This window comes from Protomyctophum parallelum, assembly GCF_964188405.1.
Source record: "Protomyctophum parallelum genome assembly, chromosome: 3".
NCBI lineage: Eukaryota > Metazoa > Chordata > Actinopteri > Myctophiformes > Myctophidae > Protomyctophum > Protomyctophum parallelum.
The window spans coordinates 30,694,019-30,711,597 of NC_139698.1; the positions used below are offsets into that span (position 1 = coordinate 30,694,019).

Here is a 17,579-nt window from a genome sequence, read left to right on the forward strand (position 1 = left end):
TGTCTCTCTTTTTATGTATACATTCTTTGAGAGGAAGAGGAGCTAAATTATTTCGACATTTATAGATAAAACAGGCACTCTTGAACTTGGTCGAATTTGACAGAAGTTTACTGTTACTAAACTTTACTGTTACTTTTTTGTATGGGTTTCTTAAAAGTCAGGTTTGAGTCCAAAATGAATTCTATTCCCTTTGAGAACACATTTGACCGTTTGATCTTCACTGGTCTCTTACTGAACAGCATGCAGACTGTAATATTATCAGAGGAAAAATTGAAATTAGATAGTTTGGTGAGGAGAACGTGGTGATTCACTGTGTCAAAAACCCGTTTCAGATCGAGGAACACAGCACCTACATATGGGTTTTTATCTAACCTGCTCTTGATTTTTTTTCAATGAAGACACTGTTTGCTGTTTCAGTTGAATGGTGAGCTCGAAAGCCAAATTGCATGGGGAAATCCCCCCCTCTCACACTCTCTCTGCCTCTAAGGTGAGTATCAACCAATAGGCACGTGGCAGGATCACATGATGTCAAAAATGCAGAAAAACCTGTAAGGGCAGTTTGTACACTACACACACACACACACAAAGACAAAACATAATATGCACTTAGATGTCCACACCCACACCACACCAACACAGAAGTCTGCTCAGGGGAACACAGACACACGAGCAACTGACTGTTTTGTTGACCTCCTTCTGTCTGTCTGTATGTCTGTCTGCCTGACCAATTGACTGTCTGCCTGACCGATTGACTGACTGTCTGTCTGCCTGACCATCTGTCTGGACGTGGGAGAACAGACCATGGAGAGCCAATCAGAGTCCAGGAAGCAGTTCACAGTCAGTGGGTGAGTGACCAGCAGCTGACACTAATGTACTGTATGCATATATATGATTGATATATACTTATATGCATGATCGACTGTTTCATAACTGCCATAGAAACAAAGGAAAGTGTGGTCCAGGAGGTATCCTCATGGTTCAATGGCCCCTTACGGGTGTTTAACTCTGAGAGTGTACAAATGGAACCAAATGGACCTGGCTGTAAGGTTCCATTTGTACACTCATATAGTTATGGGGGTCCTTGAAGTTAAAAGGTTTGAGAACCACTGTGCAACACTAAATGGAACAGAGCCTTCATTAGAATGTGTGTGGTTAGATCTGTGTGCTTATAGAGGAGAACGGAAGAGGTCTCTAGTGTAGAGTGCAGGGGAACACCAGTCAACTATGTTTTGTATTCATAATCTGAAACTGTAACTAGTAACTAAAGCTCTCAAATAATTGTAGTGTAGACTGTAGAGTAAAATATAAAGTACAATATTTGCCTCTCAGACATACAGTACTAGAGTAGTAAGTATATATAGTAAAGTAAAGTAAAGGTACTGTGCAAGGCAATAGTGTGAGCTTATATCAATACTTACTGCAATATGTCTGCACAAATAAGGATTCTGACTGTCACACACAGCATGCACTCTGTGCTGAATTGTCGGCACATTGTTGAGAGCAACTCGTTCAGTGCCGACGATCTGCTAAATCTCTCAGCTCCTCTTCTGACTGGCAGTAGAGGGCCACTCCATATATAAAAGAGCTGACTGTGCTCAAACAGATCAATAAAGTCTTGTTTCTGTATTTGACAATGTTGCTTCTCATTATCACTGGCCCCTTGGTGAACTATGATGGTTTTCACAGCTGGATGAGCAGGAATCTTTCATGCATGAGACCACTTCCTCAGGCTGGCAGAGCATTTACTGTACATGCTTCTTAGAAAGCAAAGAGCGTGAGAGACACAAGGTTGTGTGTGTGTGTGTGTGTGTGTGTGTGTGTGTGTGTGTGTGTGTGTGTGTGTGTGTGTGTGTGTGCTTGCCTATATAGACAGTGAGTGAGGATGGGAGATGCAGACCTGAGAGAGAGAGAGAAAGAGGTAGAAGCTGCGATCTTTATTGTCTCATTTCTATTTTTGAGAGCCGCTAGGCCCTCCAATGTCTGGATTTTGAAATAATGTCATATGGCAGCCAAGTCTATGGACTTTTAATATTTGTTTACAGCAGTAAATGTCATCTGGGTCAATATAAATGCATCTTGTGATTGGTTTTCACATTAACTCACTGCATAGGTTCCATCCTGGAGGCCAATCTTTCCGGTGATAAAATGGCCACCAACGTAATCAAAAAAGTCAATCAAAGAACAAGATTCCTTTACAGGATCTCCTCACTGGTCAACAAAAACACCTTGAAGACCTTAACAGGAGCCCTCGTACAAGGTTTCTTTGACTATGCATCCACCTCTTGGTACCACAGCACCTCAAAGGCCCTTAAAACAAGGCTCCAGACCTCCCAAAACAAACTGGTCAGGCTCCTACTTGGCCTCACCCCCCGAACCCACCTCACCCCTGCCCACTTTGACAGGCTGGGATGGCTTAGGGTCGACGACAGAGTACAGCATCTTGCAATGGGTCTGGTCCACAAGATTCGATACACCACCAAGATACCCATGTACCTGTCTAAATACTTCCTTAATGTAAACGAAGTACACACCCACAACACCAGAGGGAGTGCAACAAACCATGTACAACCCAGATTCGGCACAAACAAGGGACTAAATTATTTCCGCTGCTATGCCACCAAAATGTGGAACGCCCTACCAACAGTCATTAAGACATGTGAATCCCTTGACTCCTTCAAAACCGCTCTCAAAGGGCACCTACGGATGGCTGCAATTCGAAACTGGCCTCTGTAAAATCTGAATCCCCCCCCCCTTTCCCCTCACTGTATATGTATCTTTTCCCTTTTTGCTTCCTATATGATGAATTCCTGTTCTGTTCTTTAACTACATAGAAGTGTCTATTTGTATGTCTCTAAATGTTTTGATGAATTGAACAATGTGGACCCTGTTGTAAACAAGTGTAATGCTTAATTGGGTCGTCCACTCACAGTTAACAGTCTTTGTATTGAGTTTGTGCTTGAAATGTACTGTAATTCTTCAAACTGTTAATAAATATTTCAATCAATCAATCAATTCATGTCTCATAAAATGTATAGTGGCAGTAAATCTGCAATGAATGAAAATGATCCTGCCATATATGTGCACAGGCTTCTAAAGGTCATTTTTGTTTGATCGGTGGGGGGGGGCAGAACACCACCAGCAATCATCAATCAAACACAAATGTTTGGTCAAACCATGTGACTCCCATTGGAAAAGCTTTGTGGTGGCCTAAAAAAACTGAAAAATTACCAAACATTTGATTGATCGGTGTTTGATACGTGTGAATGAGGCCTCAGACCACAACAGACCTTTGTGTCTGCTGCAACTATGCCTTTGGGTGTCTTTGTAATCACAACACAAAGAATCATACAATTAGTGTGGTACGAGGTGTAATTCCGTAGGATTTTTTTGCTAAAAGTGATTTTTTTGCTTTTTTGGCTTGCATAGGGACCAAACTGTCAGAAAATGATGGGGTTCAAATTGTCCCGACCCCCACCCCTTATTTGGGGGGTCATACATTTTGGGACCCCCCATAATAGTACGCCAGACAATTAATGTCCGATTTTCATAATAGTTGTTTTATAGGTTTTTAAATATTCTGAGTTGATTTCTTACACTGAAAGTAGCCAGAATAATCTTTTCTGACTTTTGGTTGGGGTCTTTCTTCACCCGGGGCCCCCCGGACTCATCTCAGTACTCATTACATTCCTCGCTCTGCTCCTGTTCCAGAACAATGTCAAATTAGATAATAATTTAAGCATTAAAAGTTTACAAAAATGAGTAGTAGTTAATACCAGGGGTCTTCCACAGGGGGCCGGGACTAGTTTTGCCCCTATTCTTGCACCCATATATGTGATTTGCAAGTATTTCGAATATTATTAGAATATCTTGCGTTTATGTACCTTTGAAAGTACTTTGATAGTTTATTAGTATTCTACCATTATTGTTGACAGATGTTACTGAAGGGAATAAAGGTATTGCAACTTCTCACTTTGGGCATGCAGAACGTGTCCATTTATTTCACACACTGCACTCACACTAACAACACAACACACACACACACACACACACACACACACACACACACACACACACACACACACACACACATATCCTCTTAAAGAGCCCATGGTCAATTATGCCTACAATACATTATTTGCAGGATCAATTCATCTTCGTCATCATCATCTTGAATGTCCTCCACAGTCTCCACCATAGCATTTGCAGAGAGGAGTGCACGGCAGGTTATTGTTTGAGCAGCTGCACCGTCCCTTGCAACCTGCTTTGCAACCACATGTGATGAGCTCAAGTACTGCCTTTGGAACAGGGAGGGCAAGACACCTGACTGGAACATACCCTCCACTATCTGAATTCCATCCATTTTGTTCGATTGGTGGAAGCTCAGGGCAATTTGTCAGGTATGAATGACTTATCCCGCATTGTGACGTAGTTGGCACAGAGGATATGTGGTAGCAGTGCAGCACGAGTGGGAGGTAGCATCTCACCCTCCAAGTTCTTTGACCGAAATAGTTCCCATCTAGTAATGGCAAGGTTGTTGGACCTTTTGGACTGTAAATACGGCATGCCAAATGCTCCAATGGTGAGGAAAGCTTGCCGTTAACAAGCTCAGGAGGAATGGAACCCATTCCAAGGTCTTTGAAGCAGTTAATGGCAGGATCATCATCATCAAGCCTCAAGTAGGCATTGACCCATGTCTTCTTGGAGATTCCAACTAATTTTCCTACCCAGTCAGCACCAGATAAATTGTGTAGGCCCAGGAAAATTGTGTAGGCCCAGGAAGAATGTCATTTTTTGCCCCATCTGACACAAGCGCTGATGAAACCAGACTCTTCAATGGTGTGTTCTCTTTGAACAGATTGCCTCCACAGTGCAACTCAATCAATTTACATTGCTTGAGAGCATTTTCTCTTGACCTCAATGCAATCTCTCCTGAGAGCTGATAATGTTGTTTCCTTGAAGACCTGGAAGCTTTTGGGAAGCTGTTGAGGTACTGATTCACTAGAATGAATGATGAGGTGTGGTAGTGACTAGTCGGTCCAGAGCTGCTTCATCTCTACTGAGTCCAACCATCCCACCATGTCCCTTTAGCTTCTTGATTTCCTGCTCAAGGGCTTGATCTGTGAAGAGATGAGTGAACGGTATCTCTGACTTTGCCACCACAAATTCACCTGACTTCAGTGCGTTTCATGTTTCTGGGTCATCCTGTTCAAGAGCGTTCATTTGGGCAAGATAGACTGGCATCAGTCGAGCATATTTAAGGAGATCACGAGCAAAGAAATACTTGATGAGTTCCTCTAAGGATGACAAGTAGCCCTCCCAGTCACCTGACCGACGGCGACAACAGAAAGACAAAGAGAAAAGAGAAAGACAGCAGCAGCCTGGCTGATCTTGGCTGATCTTTATTTAACAGCAATATTTGCTACACTTGGGTCTGAGGCACCTTACTTTGAAAATAGCTGATCTACAAGCTCAAACTACAACCTTGTAGATCAGCTATTGTTGGCTAAAGTTCTCCTTGGAAAAGGGATGCTATGGTTCAAGTGGTTTAATGTAAAAAAGAAAAAAGTTCCTATCCCACAATGATTTGGTGGGCCCCTGTATAGTAACACTGAGGACCCCCTAGGGGTCATGGGCCCCCTGTGGAAGACCCCTGGTATTGGCTACTACTATTTTTTTTATATCAGAGCCCAGCTACAAATACTTTTATGCTTCATTTATGATCTAATTTGACAATATTCTGGAGCAGGAGCAGAGCAAGGAATGTAATGAGAACTGGGATAGGCCCAGGGGTCAGTCCGGGAGGTCCCAGGTGAGGAAACACCCCTACCAAAAGTAAAAAAAGATTCTTTTGACCACTTTAAAAGTTTAAGAAATCAACTCAGAATGTTTTAAAACATACTAAACAATTCTAATATTATGAAAATCGGACATTAACTGGCTGGCATACTGTTCTGGGAGGTCCCAAATAGATGACCCCCCCAGAAACGGGGTGGGGGTCGGGAAAATTTGAACCCCATCATTTTCTCATAGTTTGGACCCTATAGAACCAAGATCTGCAAAAAAAACTATTTTAGCACAAAAATCCTACGGGAGCTGTTTTTTTGACGCCTCGTACCACACTAAATGTGGAGATCAATAATTGCAAGAGTTTGATAATTTGTTAAATACCTGAAATTAATAGAATAAAAGAAGAGAGGGAGAAAAAAACAACAACAGCATTTTGTCTGAACAGTGACCAGATTTGACTGAGAGCCTGCCATCGCGCAACCTCCAGCTTTTCACCAGAGGAGAACAACTTTTTTCCCCCTTTTTTTAAATCCAAAATGAGTTAATAGCACAGTAGTCCGGCAGCCGACAGGCTTCTTTTGTTTAAAGTGGGAAATTTGGTATATAGCCTAGTCTTTTTTATTGGCCTAAAATAATGTCTATATAGTATATACTGACAGATTTATAGCTGAGTGAGGCTATTAAAATAGCCAAAAAGACCAGATACCTCAACCTTGTAAATATTCACTGGAAAAGTGAGAACCAAGTATCAAAACCCAAAAGATGAACTCTAGAGAAACTTAGAGTATTGCAAAAGACCTGAAAGGATTTTTGACACAAGACACAAATTCTTAAAGTATTTCTAAGTTTTCTTTAGTAAGTTTTCTTCAGATCCAGAGCGTATACAAATGTAGATAGAGGAGAGAGAATTCTCCTAAGTGCTCTGAATGCAAGTCACATCATTTTGCACAAACATATACTGAAAAATATGTCATAGATCAGGATTCAGCTGTCACATTTCAATAGGTTGAAAGCTCACATCAGAGTGAGGTGTCATCAGGCTGTCATGGGCGTCCGATCGTCTGAATCCTGTTTTCTACTTTAATCACGGTTCGTGATTAGGATTCTGTTGTTGACCCTTTATCTCATGAGGTGAAAGAGTATGTTTATCCTCATCTTTAAGGGCAAAGTTGTCGTCGTGTTGTTTCTCCATGTTTTTCCATTTAATCCTATTTCCCTTTGGTACAATAGACAATCTGGAGTGGGTGACAGCTGATAGTGGATTTAATGTGCACCAGATATTTTAAGTAATAAGATGTAAACATAAAATAAGAAACAATAAATCATAATTAAGAAAATACCCATCACATACATTCATGAATCCACTTGCTTACCGGCTGTTAGTATTGGGCTTTTTTTTTTCCATTAAAGGGATAGTTCAGATTTTTTTACTTAAGTTGTATGAAATACAACAATAGTGGTTGCAACTGTATTCATTGATTGCCCGAGTCCTGTGGTGGGAGTTCTGCTCTGGTTTTGGGCAATATTAAGTAGTTCCGGTCATTTTGTGGGGGGCACTGGGGCCACGCAGTAAAAGTAAATTAATTCACAAAACTCATTTGTATTGTTGACCTATTTCTAAAATATTAGCACAACTTTCGTTCAACTTTGACCCCTCTATCACATGGAACAATTCGTTGGGCGTAGTGATATGGACACAAAAAACATAGTTCCGTGTGATAGAGGGTTAAAAAATGAACGAAAGTTGCACTAATATTTTAGAAATAGGTCAACAATACAAATGACGTTAGTTTTGTGGATTCATTTACTTTTACTGTGTGGCCCCAGTGCCCCCCACGAAATACTTAATATTTCACCAAAACCAGAGCAGAACTCCCACCACGGTACTCAGGCAATCAATTAATACAGTTGCAAGTTGCAACCACTATATTAATAGCAAGTATTTCATACAGCTTAAGTTAAAAAATCTGAACTATCCCTTTAACATCCTATGGCATCCTATGGCAGCATGTGACATTGACATGTCACATGCTGCTTAAAGCAAAAGGAAAGTTTGACATTTTTGACATTTTTGCATGCCATAGGATGTTAATGGTAGATCACAAGAAAAAATTGCCCAATACTGACACCCAAAAAAAAAACAATGGCAGTCCCTCAGTAAAATTTAGATAGTGGTTGTCAACCTTCAGGCCGTGACCACCCAAAATAATCATTCAATCAATTTGAACTGGGGAAGCCCTACCTTGATAAGCACTTGGAATATAGGAGTTGATGCATTAAACTTTGTTTAACTTGGTTTCACAGATATTGTGATATTGATTATTTTCAAATTGTTTGCCTCTTTCTTCTCTTTCATTTGGCAATTTGGTCAATGTTTCACCAGTTTTTATAGTATAGTTTGTTCATTACTTTGAATGCATGGTCCTTTTCATAAATTATTTAGGTATTTAAAGGTCTTATAAGTCCATAAAATCATGTGGGGACCCCCTTGGTCCCTCTATGCGTGCGTGCGTGCGTGCGTGTGTGCGTGCGTGTGTGTGTGTGTGTGTGTGTGTGTGTGTGTGTGTCTGCCTGCCTGCCTGCCTGTATTGACATATTGACTATTCCTTGTAGGAGTGCCATCCAAGACATGGAGCTGAGAGAGGAATGGCAAGATGAAGAATTTCCTAGGTAAAAGTGACCATGTGGTCATGACCTCTGTGGGGAATCCCCAGTGATTTATGACCCAGTGTGAGGGAACGGGTGTCATCATTATCACCTCACTTTAGGAGAGCTAAAAAACTAAACAAACAAACAAAAAACTCTCTCGTAAAACAAATGAGCTAAATGCACAACATTCAACTGCTTATCCATCATTTATCTAAAACAGTAGTTCCCAAAGTGGGGTCCGAGGACCCCCATGGGTCCTTGAGGGAGTTCCAGGGGGTACCCAGCTAAATGATAGTTTGGAATCAAATGGACCCTTATGGGTCTGTAACTCTGAGAGTGTACAAATGGAACCAAATGCACCCGTCAGGCTTAAATTAACATTGATTTTACAATATAAATTGGGGTGGGTCCCAGTGATAGAAATGCCATTAAATGGGGGGTCCGTAGCCTAAATGCATGTAAAACTGGGCGTGTTTTGTGTGTGTGCTCTCTAGACCACTACCTGAAGACCCCCACAGTCCTCTGGAAGACCAGGAGAATCCCCCCGCAGACAGACCAGGTGAGTCACTTTCCTGGGGTACAGAACTATCCCCCGTTTTGTTTCTCCCGATCTGATTCTGATCATTTGAAAATATCGTGATCGGCCCCGATTTCCGATCACGTGATTGGATCGGGACAACCCTAGTTGCACCCATTATCTTTATTATTATTATTTATTCATTAAGTACAAAACATCATCATCTTCCTTCCCGTAGTTCCGCCCACCAGCCTCACCCTATCAGGGACAGCCAAGAAGCGTTTGGCTGCAGCCCCCACCCTCAGCAACATGCTGAACTGTGATTCGCCGGTTCCCTCGGCTGCTGGCCTCTCGGAGACACCCCCAGACACACCCTCTCTGGACATCAACCTGGATGGTCTGGACACGCCCTCTGACAGCCAATCATATTCCTTCCCTGACTTCACACATGACCTGGAATGGGAGGGTGAGAGACATTCTGGATATATGTTTTCTTATAAATGGTAAATGGTGCATTTATATAGCGCTTTACATAGATTGTGCATTACATTCACCCATTCACACACACATTCATACACCGATGGCGGCGGAAACCATGCAAGGCACCAGCCAGCACATCGGGAGCAATTTGGGGTTCAGCGTCTTGCACCATTTTAGCGATCCTTCAGACTCTGAAGGATCGCTAAAATGGTGCTGCTGACAAAATGGACTTCAAAATGGACCTCAAAATGGACTTCAAAATGGACCTCACGCAACCTCTGAAGTTTGAGGTCAGATGTAGAGTTGCTGGCCGGTTTATATGCAGATCTAGGTGATAATCTAGTCTTCTCCATGTATGGCTATCCAAGGTGTGATGAGGTCAGTTTCGTGATCTTCATATATGGAGACGGCCATATATGGAGCGTGTCATGGGGTGTGATGGACTGACGGCCATATATGGTGGCGTGACGTGTCACGAGGTGTGATGTCACAAGGCGTAATGGACTGACAACCATATATGGATGACCTGACTGACGGATGGACAGGTTTTGCTAAATCTAGATATTTCCCCATTCTGATATCCAATCTGAATGTGGTACTTTTATTTCATTAGTATCATCGTTGACACCAGTGAAGGTCCAAAATGGTGTGTGTGCATACTGCATAGAGCCTATTCACATTATCATGTGTCTTCTGCAGACCAGCCTCCCAGTCTGGCCCCAAGCGCTCAGTAGGCGTTTTGCTTTTGCAGAAACCAAAAAGTTTAAGAGCCAATCAGCCTCTGCACCCAGCCAGGGCCCTGTGATTGACAGAAGCTGATTGGCTCATGGTTTCTGCAAAATGCTCACCCAGCGCTCTGCAGAAGATATATGACGTTATGTTAATTCACACGACCGGGATAAGGTTTACCAGGCTACACTATACTCTCCTCCCTGCCTGTTATTCTGCCTCTGACTTGATACATAGATAATAATAAAATAAAAACTCCTGTCACTCGCAGATGACCTCCCTCGGATGGGCCGGCGTGCAACAGGGGGCGGGGCCAGTGAGGAGGACGCAGAGGAGCGGGCGGAGCAAGGAGGTGGCGTGGAGTTGGAGCAGCAGTTTGACCAGATGGACAGCGGGGGGCAGCGGTGGAGGAGGTTCTGTGTCTCTGAACAGGAGTACCACGTCAACATGTCCGTTCTGCAGCCCTACCTACAGGTCCTGTCCCATGGAGGTGACTGTTTTCTCATAACGTGGGGGTCCGGGGTCCCCCGGGGGTCCTTGAGGTGGGGGGGGGGGGGTTCTAGGTGGGGTCATCATAGATCAGTGGACCCCAAACTCTTTAGCTCGAGACCCAAAAGAGAAATTAGACGTTTGCCCGGGATCCAAACTAGCGAAAATATCAGATCTACAAGCTTGTATAACAATTTATATAAATATTTTTGTAAATCTCTATGGGAAAAATGAAAGGCAGATTTTTTTTCTGTACAAGCTTGTAGATATTTTCACAACTTTTTAAGATGTATTTATGAAATACATCTTAAATGTTGTAATTGTTTAAAAGGTGTGACTTTCATTCTTTAAATGTTTTGAAATAATGATTATATTGTTAATGACGGAATAATCACTGATTACTGAGACAAAATGAAGATAAATACTTTATGTAGGGCTGGGAAAACATCAATATTATTGCGACCGATTATGGAATAGTGCATTTCCCGTCAGTGTGTTGGTCGGGCACGTGACATCACGTGGCATCATGAATAAAATATTTATATATAATAAAATGTATATCACAATCCAATGATCTTCAAAATATCGATATGGAGGTACTTGGTCAAAAATGTCATGATGTTTGACCATATCGACATCCCATGCAGCCCTAATTGTGTGTTTTGCAGAGTTGTATAAAGCTGTGGTATGCTAACTCTTGCATGGATGTGATTATAAGGTTACTATGGGGACAACATGACGGCTATCATCCTGGTATCTTCATGCTTCCTGCCAGAGAACTCAGTGGAGCAGTATGAGTATGTGATGGACAACCTGTTCAGGTGAGAAAACTCTAGCTATACTTGATGAATAAAAGAAAGCGAAAATAACTGATCTACAAGCTCACAGTGAGCTTGTAGATAACTGTTTGTTGCCACAGTTATGGGCTGGCATGCCCTAAGTAGGCTACAGATTGAAAGTGATTAAAAAGTTTGATCTGTTGTTCTGATGTGTTTTTGTGTGAGTGTGTGTGTGTGTGTGTGTGTGTGTGTGTGTGTGTGTGTGTGTGTGTGTGTGTGTGTGTGTGTGTGTGTGTGTGTGTGTGTGTGTGTGTGTTGCCTCCAGGTACATAGTGGGGACCCTGGACCTCATGGTATCAGAGGATTACGTGCTGGTGTATCTGTGTGGAATGGCTCCCAGGAACAAGCTGCCCTCCCTCAAATGGCTCCGTCAGTGTTACACCTCCATAGACAGAAGGTCAGCCACTGACACCTGCCCAGTACAACCAGTTAATATTGTCTACCATACAGATTGGCTATAATAACATGTTATTAAAAAAAGGTCCCTGATTACAGCTTTACTCATCTCCACCCTAGAATCATTAACCACATGAAGCCTATAGTGTCCTTACTCTTGGCAATGTCATAATAGGCAGACATTCTGTGATCATTGGCTATCATTTGGCTACAATAGATCTCGCAACATGTTGTAATGTGAATTGTTATGAGCTGGTCTGAATTGTGTTCAGACCTGTCTTCTAAATCGGTTTTCTGTTTGCTATAAACTAGCCTACTGTTACTGTCGGGCAGAAACCTCTTATCGCCATATCTCCATTGTTTTTTCGTAAATTAACAGCCAACTCAATCATACTACAAGAGTAGCAGATCCACAAGCTCAAAAGTTAGATCCTTTCGAGCTTTTGAATTTGCTACTTTTGAATTTGAATCCTGAAAAGTATCAGTTTTGGACATTTCCATCTGACAAAGACGATATATAGTCTCAATCTAAAATGACACAGATGCTTCCTCACCATAGCACCCAACAATTCTGAACATATAGGCCTAGACTCAACAATTGTCAAGAACTGCCAGGAATGGCATTCACATTGTATGGATAGCTTGTGTATTCTGTCCGACCGTCATGACGGATTTGTTCCAGCTTTGCAATGGAGCATGTTGTTGAAAGAAACAATAGAGCACGCACATCTACTAACTAAACGCCAGTTGCTGGGCCGAATAGAAAAGAAAATAAGGTCCGCACACTGGACTGAGCTCCAAAGCCTAAAGATTTATTCTCTCACCAAAGTGGACATGACTTTTCGAGCCTCACGGCTCTTCATCAGACCATGACCAGACCATGAAGAAGTTAGAGACTTACTGTTTATCAATACATTTTTGGCAACAACCATACTTGCCTTTAGCATCTGTTTGGTGGGAAGGAAGGGGCCCTTGTCTCATCAGAGCAACCACATTTGCTAAACAGCAATCTGGCTGAGTTGAATTAAGTATATTTACCCTATATTCTCCCAATTATGACTCAGTTTGACTCCTAGCCTATTTTATTCTTTTTTCATAATGTGTTTTAATTGTACACAAACGGTGTCATTTTGAATAATATTCAAGGTACAGAATGATAGATGACAAATGTTTATTATGGCAATTCTGTTGTGTGTGTGCGTTTGCCTGTGCATGTGCGTGTGCGTGTCAGGTTAAAGAAGGACCTGAAGGGACTGTTTGTGGTTCATCCTGCCTGGTACATCAAAGCTCTCATCATGGTGGTCAAACCGTTCATCAGGTATTTACCTCTTCAGGGTTCTGTTGATTCTACATTTAATGGACAGAGTGAACAGAACATGTACAAACCAACACATTTCATAATGTTTTACGTTACACAAAACATATCCATTCAGACAGTAGACAATACTGCACATTAGACACGACATCCATTCACACAGGGGTTTTCACACTTTTCAGGCCGAAATAATCTCCCCCTCCCAACACACACACACACACACACACACACACACACACACACACACACACACACACACATAGAATATGCATAGAATCACAGAACAGATACAGTTACAAGTAGAGAGATACAACTAGGATTGAAATGAAATGCAAAAATGTTTATACAAATAATTATGAAGACTTGAGTCAGCTTGGACATAAAATCCATTCCGTCAGTGCTTTACATAGAACTAACAATGTCACTAATGCACCCAATTTTACTTCCGGTTTAAGTTATTTTTTCATAAATGTAGTATAGTGTAGCTAGTGCAGAATTCGTTTCACTGATTGATTGCTGTGGTGACGAATCATGCCTGCTCTCTGACCCATGTTCTTGTGTCCTCAGTGAGAAGTTCAGCAGGAAGTTGTGTTTCATTTCGAGTCTGAAGGAGTTGTCAGAAATGTTACCCCTGGACCACCTGCAGATCCCTGAATGTATCAGACAGTAAGACACACGCAGGCACGCACGCACAGTCCAAGGTTATTATAGTTCACAAAGAAATAACACAACTAACTACAACTAGATGATATTTATTATCGTGAGAACGATGGCTTCCATTTTCGCATCACAACTTTTCAAGAATAGAAAGCCCATGCAGTTTCTATTAGCTTGGATTCCCCATCGATGATGTCACTGGGCTTCTGAACTGCCCACAGCCCTCCTATGAGACACAGACTGAGTAGGAAAATATTGTGCTACTTTCTCATGACCATTAGTGAGAACCAATTATATGAAGATTGGTTGAAAAGTGGTGAAGTGGTCCTTTAAGCCTTTTCAGACACATTAAACTAAACTAAGTTAGCAAACACACTTTAAAAAGGAATTAGACCTAAACTTAAATTAGAAAACAAAACGAATGGAAATAACACTCTCATTCATTGTGTTGTCTTTCTGCCCTCCACTATCTCCATGCAGGTTTGATGAGGAGCAGAACAGATGAGAACAATGCCACCACTCAAGAGAAAAGATACTGTAGGAGAAGACACAGGAGACATGAACAGAGAGGTGGACGAACAGAAGACATGGTGAAGAGAGTGGTGGAAGAATAGGATACATCAAGGATCTTCAACAAGGGGTCCGGTACCCCTAAGGGGTCCTCAGAGATACTGTAGGGGGGGGGGGGGGGGGGCACCAAATCTTTTCATGATTGGGACTTTATTTTTGTATTTTTACATTCAAAAGGGAATCTCTGAATGACAAAGAAGAGCACAGTACTGTCAGAAACAATGCTGCTCTTTATTAAACGTTTTGGTCGTTAGACCTTCATCAAAACAGACGATACATTGTATTTTTACATGATGTCTGAAAACATTCACCATTTAACATGAATGTAGTGGGGGTCCCTGCTTCATTTCTCTCTATGGGGTCCTCGGCCTGAAAAACATTGAAGGCACCTACATGATGAACACGGGGATGGATCAGAGAGGACCTCTGTTTGTAAGACAGACATGATGGACAGAGCGATGGATGGATTGGAGGTGCTGGTTGGGTGCTGCCGCCGCTTTACCATCCATTGGAAGACGTTTATTTGTTGAATGTCGAGCTTGTCCCTTTCAGTGACCTCTGACCATAACTCCAACCGGAAGTGACTTTCAAAGGGATTTTCATACCAGTCGTCTTCTTACCTTAAAAATGGAAACTTTTACTATAGAACAGGGACCTTGTTTGTCATACTCTGCATGCCACCATTACATGTGGCATCCCCCAAGGTTCACTTCTAGGGACTCTTTCACATGCGTCTCCATCACTCAGTCTGTACTCTGTACCACTGTTAAATCCTGACCCATTAACTACTTTAAGTCAAATCTAAAGACCCACCTTATTTCTCTTCATGGTTTTAGCTTAGTCTGACGTTGCCCCAGGGTTTGTTTTCTCAAATCCACTGAATGTATTTAATTTAATTTATTTACAGCGTTTTTATCAGTTGTTTGTTTTGTTTAATTACTCTAAATATATATATATATATATCACTCATTCTTGAGATGAGGGACAAAAGTGGAAAAAACATGTCCCACACATAAGAGCCTTATTATTGTTAAAAATTAATTAATTTAATAAAAATAAAAGCACTTGCAAAGTTAAATGTAATACAGTTGTGTATTATTATGCCATTAATTTCATTATAATTGTTTTCATATGCCATCTGAATTAGTTAAAAGCAGGCGCTGTACCCAAAAACGCCTGTATTTAGCCTGTCCCCAGCAAGTGGTCATAATTTCAAACTGCTAAAAAAGTGTCTAATACTGTCACAATCACATAAATATACATACTAAATTAAAGTAGATTGTCAACAACATAGCAAACAATATACACAATAATTTTAATTTATATTTTCCATTAGATATCTCATATCAAATGTGTGTCCCACGTCTCCCGTCAACTCCGTCAGGTTTTTTAAAAGTCTTAAATTAATCAGAAAATATTGTCGACAGATTTAGCCTGAAGACTCCTTTTCCAAGTCCCGTTTGTATTTGTTGCAACAGTGGAGCACCTGGTCTGACAAGCATTCAATTGTTTGATATTTTAAACAAACAATGGTGATATCAGGGTGGTCACAGCTTTTACATGTCAACTCCGTCAGGACATTATTATGATCTTTGTTAAGAATTCCAAAATAATGTTTATTATAAAAGTTTAGGGTTAGGTTTAGCTAACAAATGAAGCAAAAACAAAATGGCTACATTGTACTACAGAGGGTTAAGATGAAAACAAATGACATTTTGTCAACTCCGTCAGACGTCAACTCCGTCAGGTTTTGTGTCTGACGGAGTTGACATGTATCTGACGGAGTTGACAAAAGTGTTACTAAAACAATAAAATTATAGTTTTTGAATAATGGGACGTATTCTAATTTGGCACACAGTTATAGCATGCCTTAAGGAACATTTTTGGCTATAGGGCCATCACAGATTTGTCTCGTGGTGACCATGGCAGCCATTTTCCAAAATTGCCGCCACCTGATGTTATTTTACAATAACTCAAGTTCTACACCACCTAGGATCTTGATTCTGGTGACTAAGACTACATTTTCAAGGATGAGGGATACAGTGGTACAATTTAGATTTTCCCTGTGACCATGGCAGCCATATTTCAAAATGGCCGCCACCTGCTGTTATTTTACAATAACTCAAGTTCTACACCATCTAGGATCTTGATTCTGGTGACTAATCATACATTTTCAAGGATGTGGGATACATTGGTGCTATTTAGATTTGTCCTGTGACTATGGCAGCCATTGTTTTTCAAAATGGCCGCCACCTGCTGTTATTTTACAATAACTCAAGTTTTAGACCACCTAGGATCTTGATTCTGGCGACTAATAATACATTTTAAAAGATGAGGAATACAGTGGTACTATTTAGATTTGTCCTGTGACCATGGCAGCCATTGTTTTTCAAAATGACCACCAACCTGCTGTTATTTTACCAATAACTCAAGTTTTAGACCACCAAGGATCTTGATTCTGGTGACTAATCATTACATTTTCAAGGATGAACTTTCTCTGGGAGGGGTCAGGGCTTATTTCAGGTGCAGGTTGAGTTGCTACTGACAGGACATTAAAAGGAGGTGGGCTTTCTGGCCTTTGACTTGTCCCTTTCAGGTACAGATGCACAGTTTGACTTCACTGGCCACTGCAGTGTGGCGTTGATCTTGGTGGCCTCCTGCCAGTGTTTCTCCATCCTTCTCATGACCTCTGTGTTCTGGGGCTCTGTTATAGTCAACTTACATTGTCTTGGCTGGAGATTGCTTTCCTGCAGGGTCCAGCCCAGTCTTGTGCAGATGGCTGCTGGCCCACCTGGAGGCCCCAACCTCACTTGTTCGGTTGGTGTGATTAGGTGGGGTGGTCTTCCCCAATCAGGATGAAGGGTTTAACCCTTTCAAACGGCAGTCTGGCCAAGTGTCTGTATTTAGTTGTGAGGCTAGATACAGGATACGATTTCTCACCCAGCCCCAGGTGACTTGAGGTGAAGGCTCCTTTGATTTGGTAACATTGCTTTGGTTGACATGCTGGGGACACAGAACGACACTGATGCCTTCAGTGTCTGCACATCCTGCCTGATAGTCCTGAAGGCAGATCTTCTGTCTTCAGTCTTTCGCTCACTGTTCACTGCTCACTGTTCACCTCAAGCAGGTCTTCAAGGTGTTTGCCTTTGCA

The 17,579-nt window shown here is 41.7% G+C and overlaps 1 protein-coding gene across 1 annotated transcript; it reads left to right on the top strand.

Annotated features, from left to right (window-relative positions):
* Nucleotides 1–703: 703 nt before the first annotated feature.
* bnipl (BCL2 interacting protein like) lies at nucleotides 704–15,395 on the top strand. Its single transcript, XM_083760281.1, has 10 exons — nucleotides 704–845; nucleotides 8,401–8,457; nucleotides 8,931–8,995; nucleotides 9,192–9,419; nucleotides 10,434–10,652; nucleotides 11,370–11,472; nucleotides 11,756–11,887; nucleotides 13,118–13,204; nucleotides 13,769–13,867; nucleotides 14,339–15,395. The coding sequence occupies exons 1-10, from the start codon at nucleotides 802–804 to the stop codon at nucleotides 14,361–14,363; spliced, it is 1,059 nt and encodes a 352-aa protein (XP_083616407.1). The 5' UTR covers nucleotides 704–801; the 3' UTR covers nucleotides 14,364–15,395.
* The last annotated feature ends 2,184 nt before the right edge of the window (nucleotides 15,396–17,579 follow it).

Coding starts and splice junctions, on each gene's coding strand:
- bnipl (XM_083760281.1), top strand. CDS start 802: ATGGAGAGCCAATCAGAGTCCAGGAAGCAGTTCACAGTCAGTGG. Junction 11,473..11,755: donor GTGATGGACAACCTGTTCAG/GTGAGAAAACTC, acceptor TGTTGCCTCCAG/GTACATAGTGGGGACCCTGG. Junction 11,888..13,117: donor TACACCTCCATAGACAGAAG/GTCAGCCACTGA, acceptor TGTGCGTGTCAG/GTTAAAGAAGGACCTGAAGG.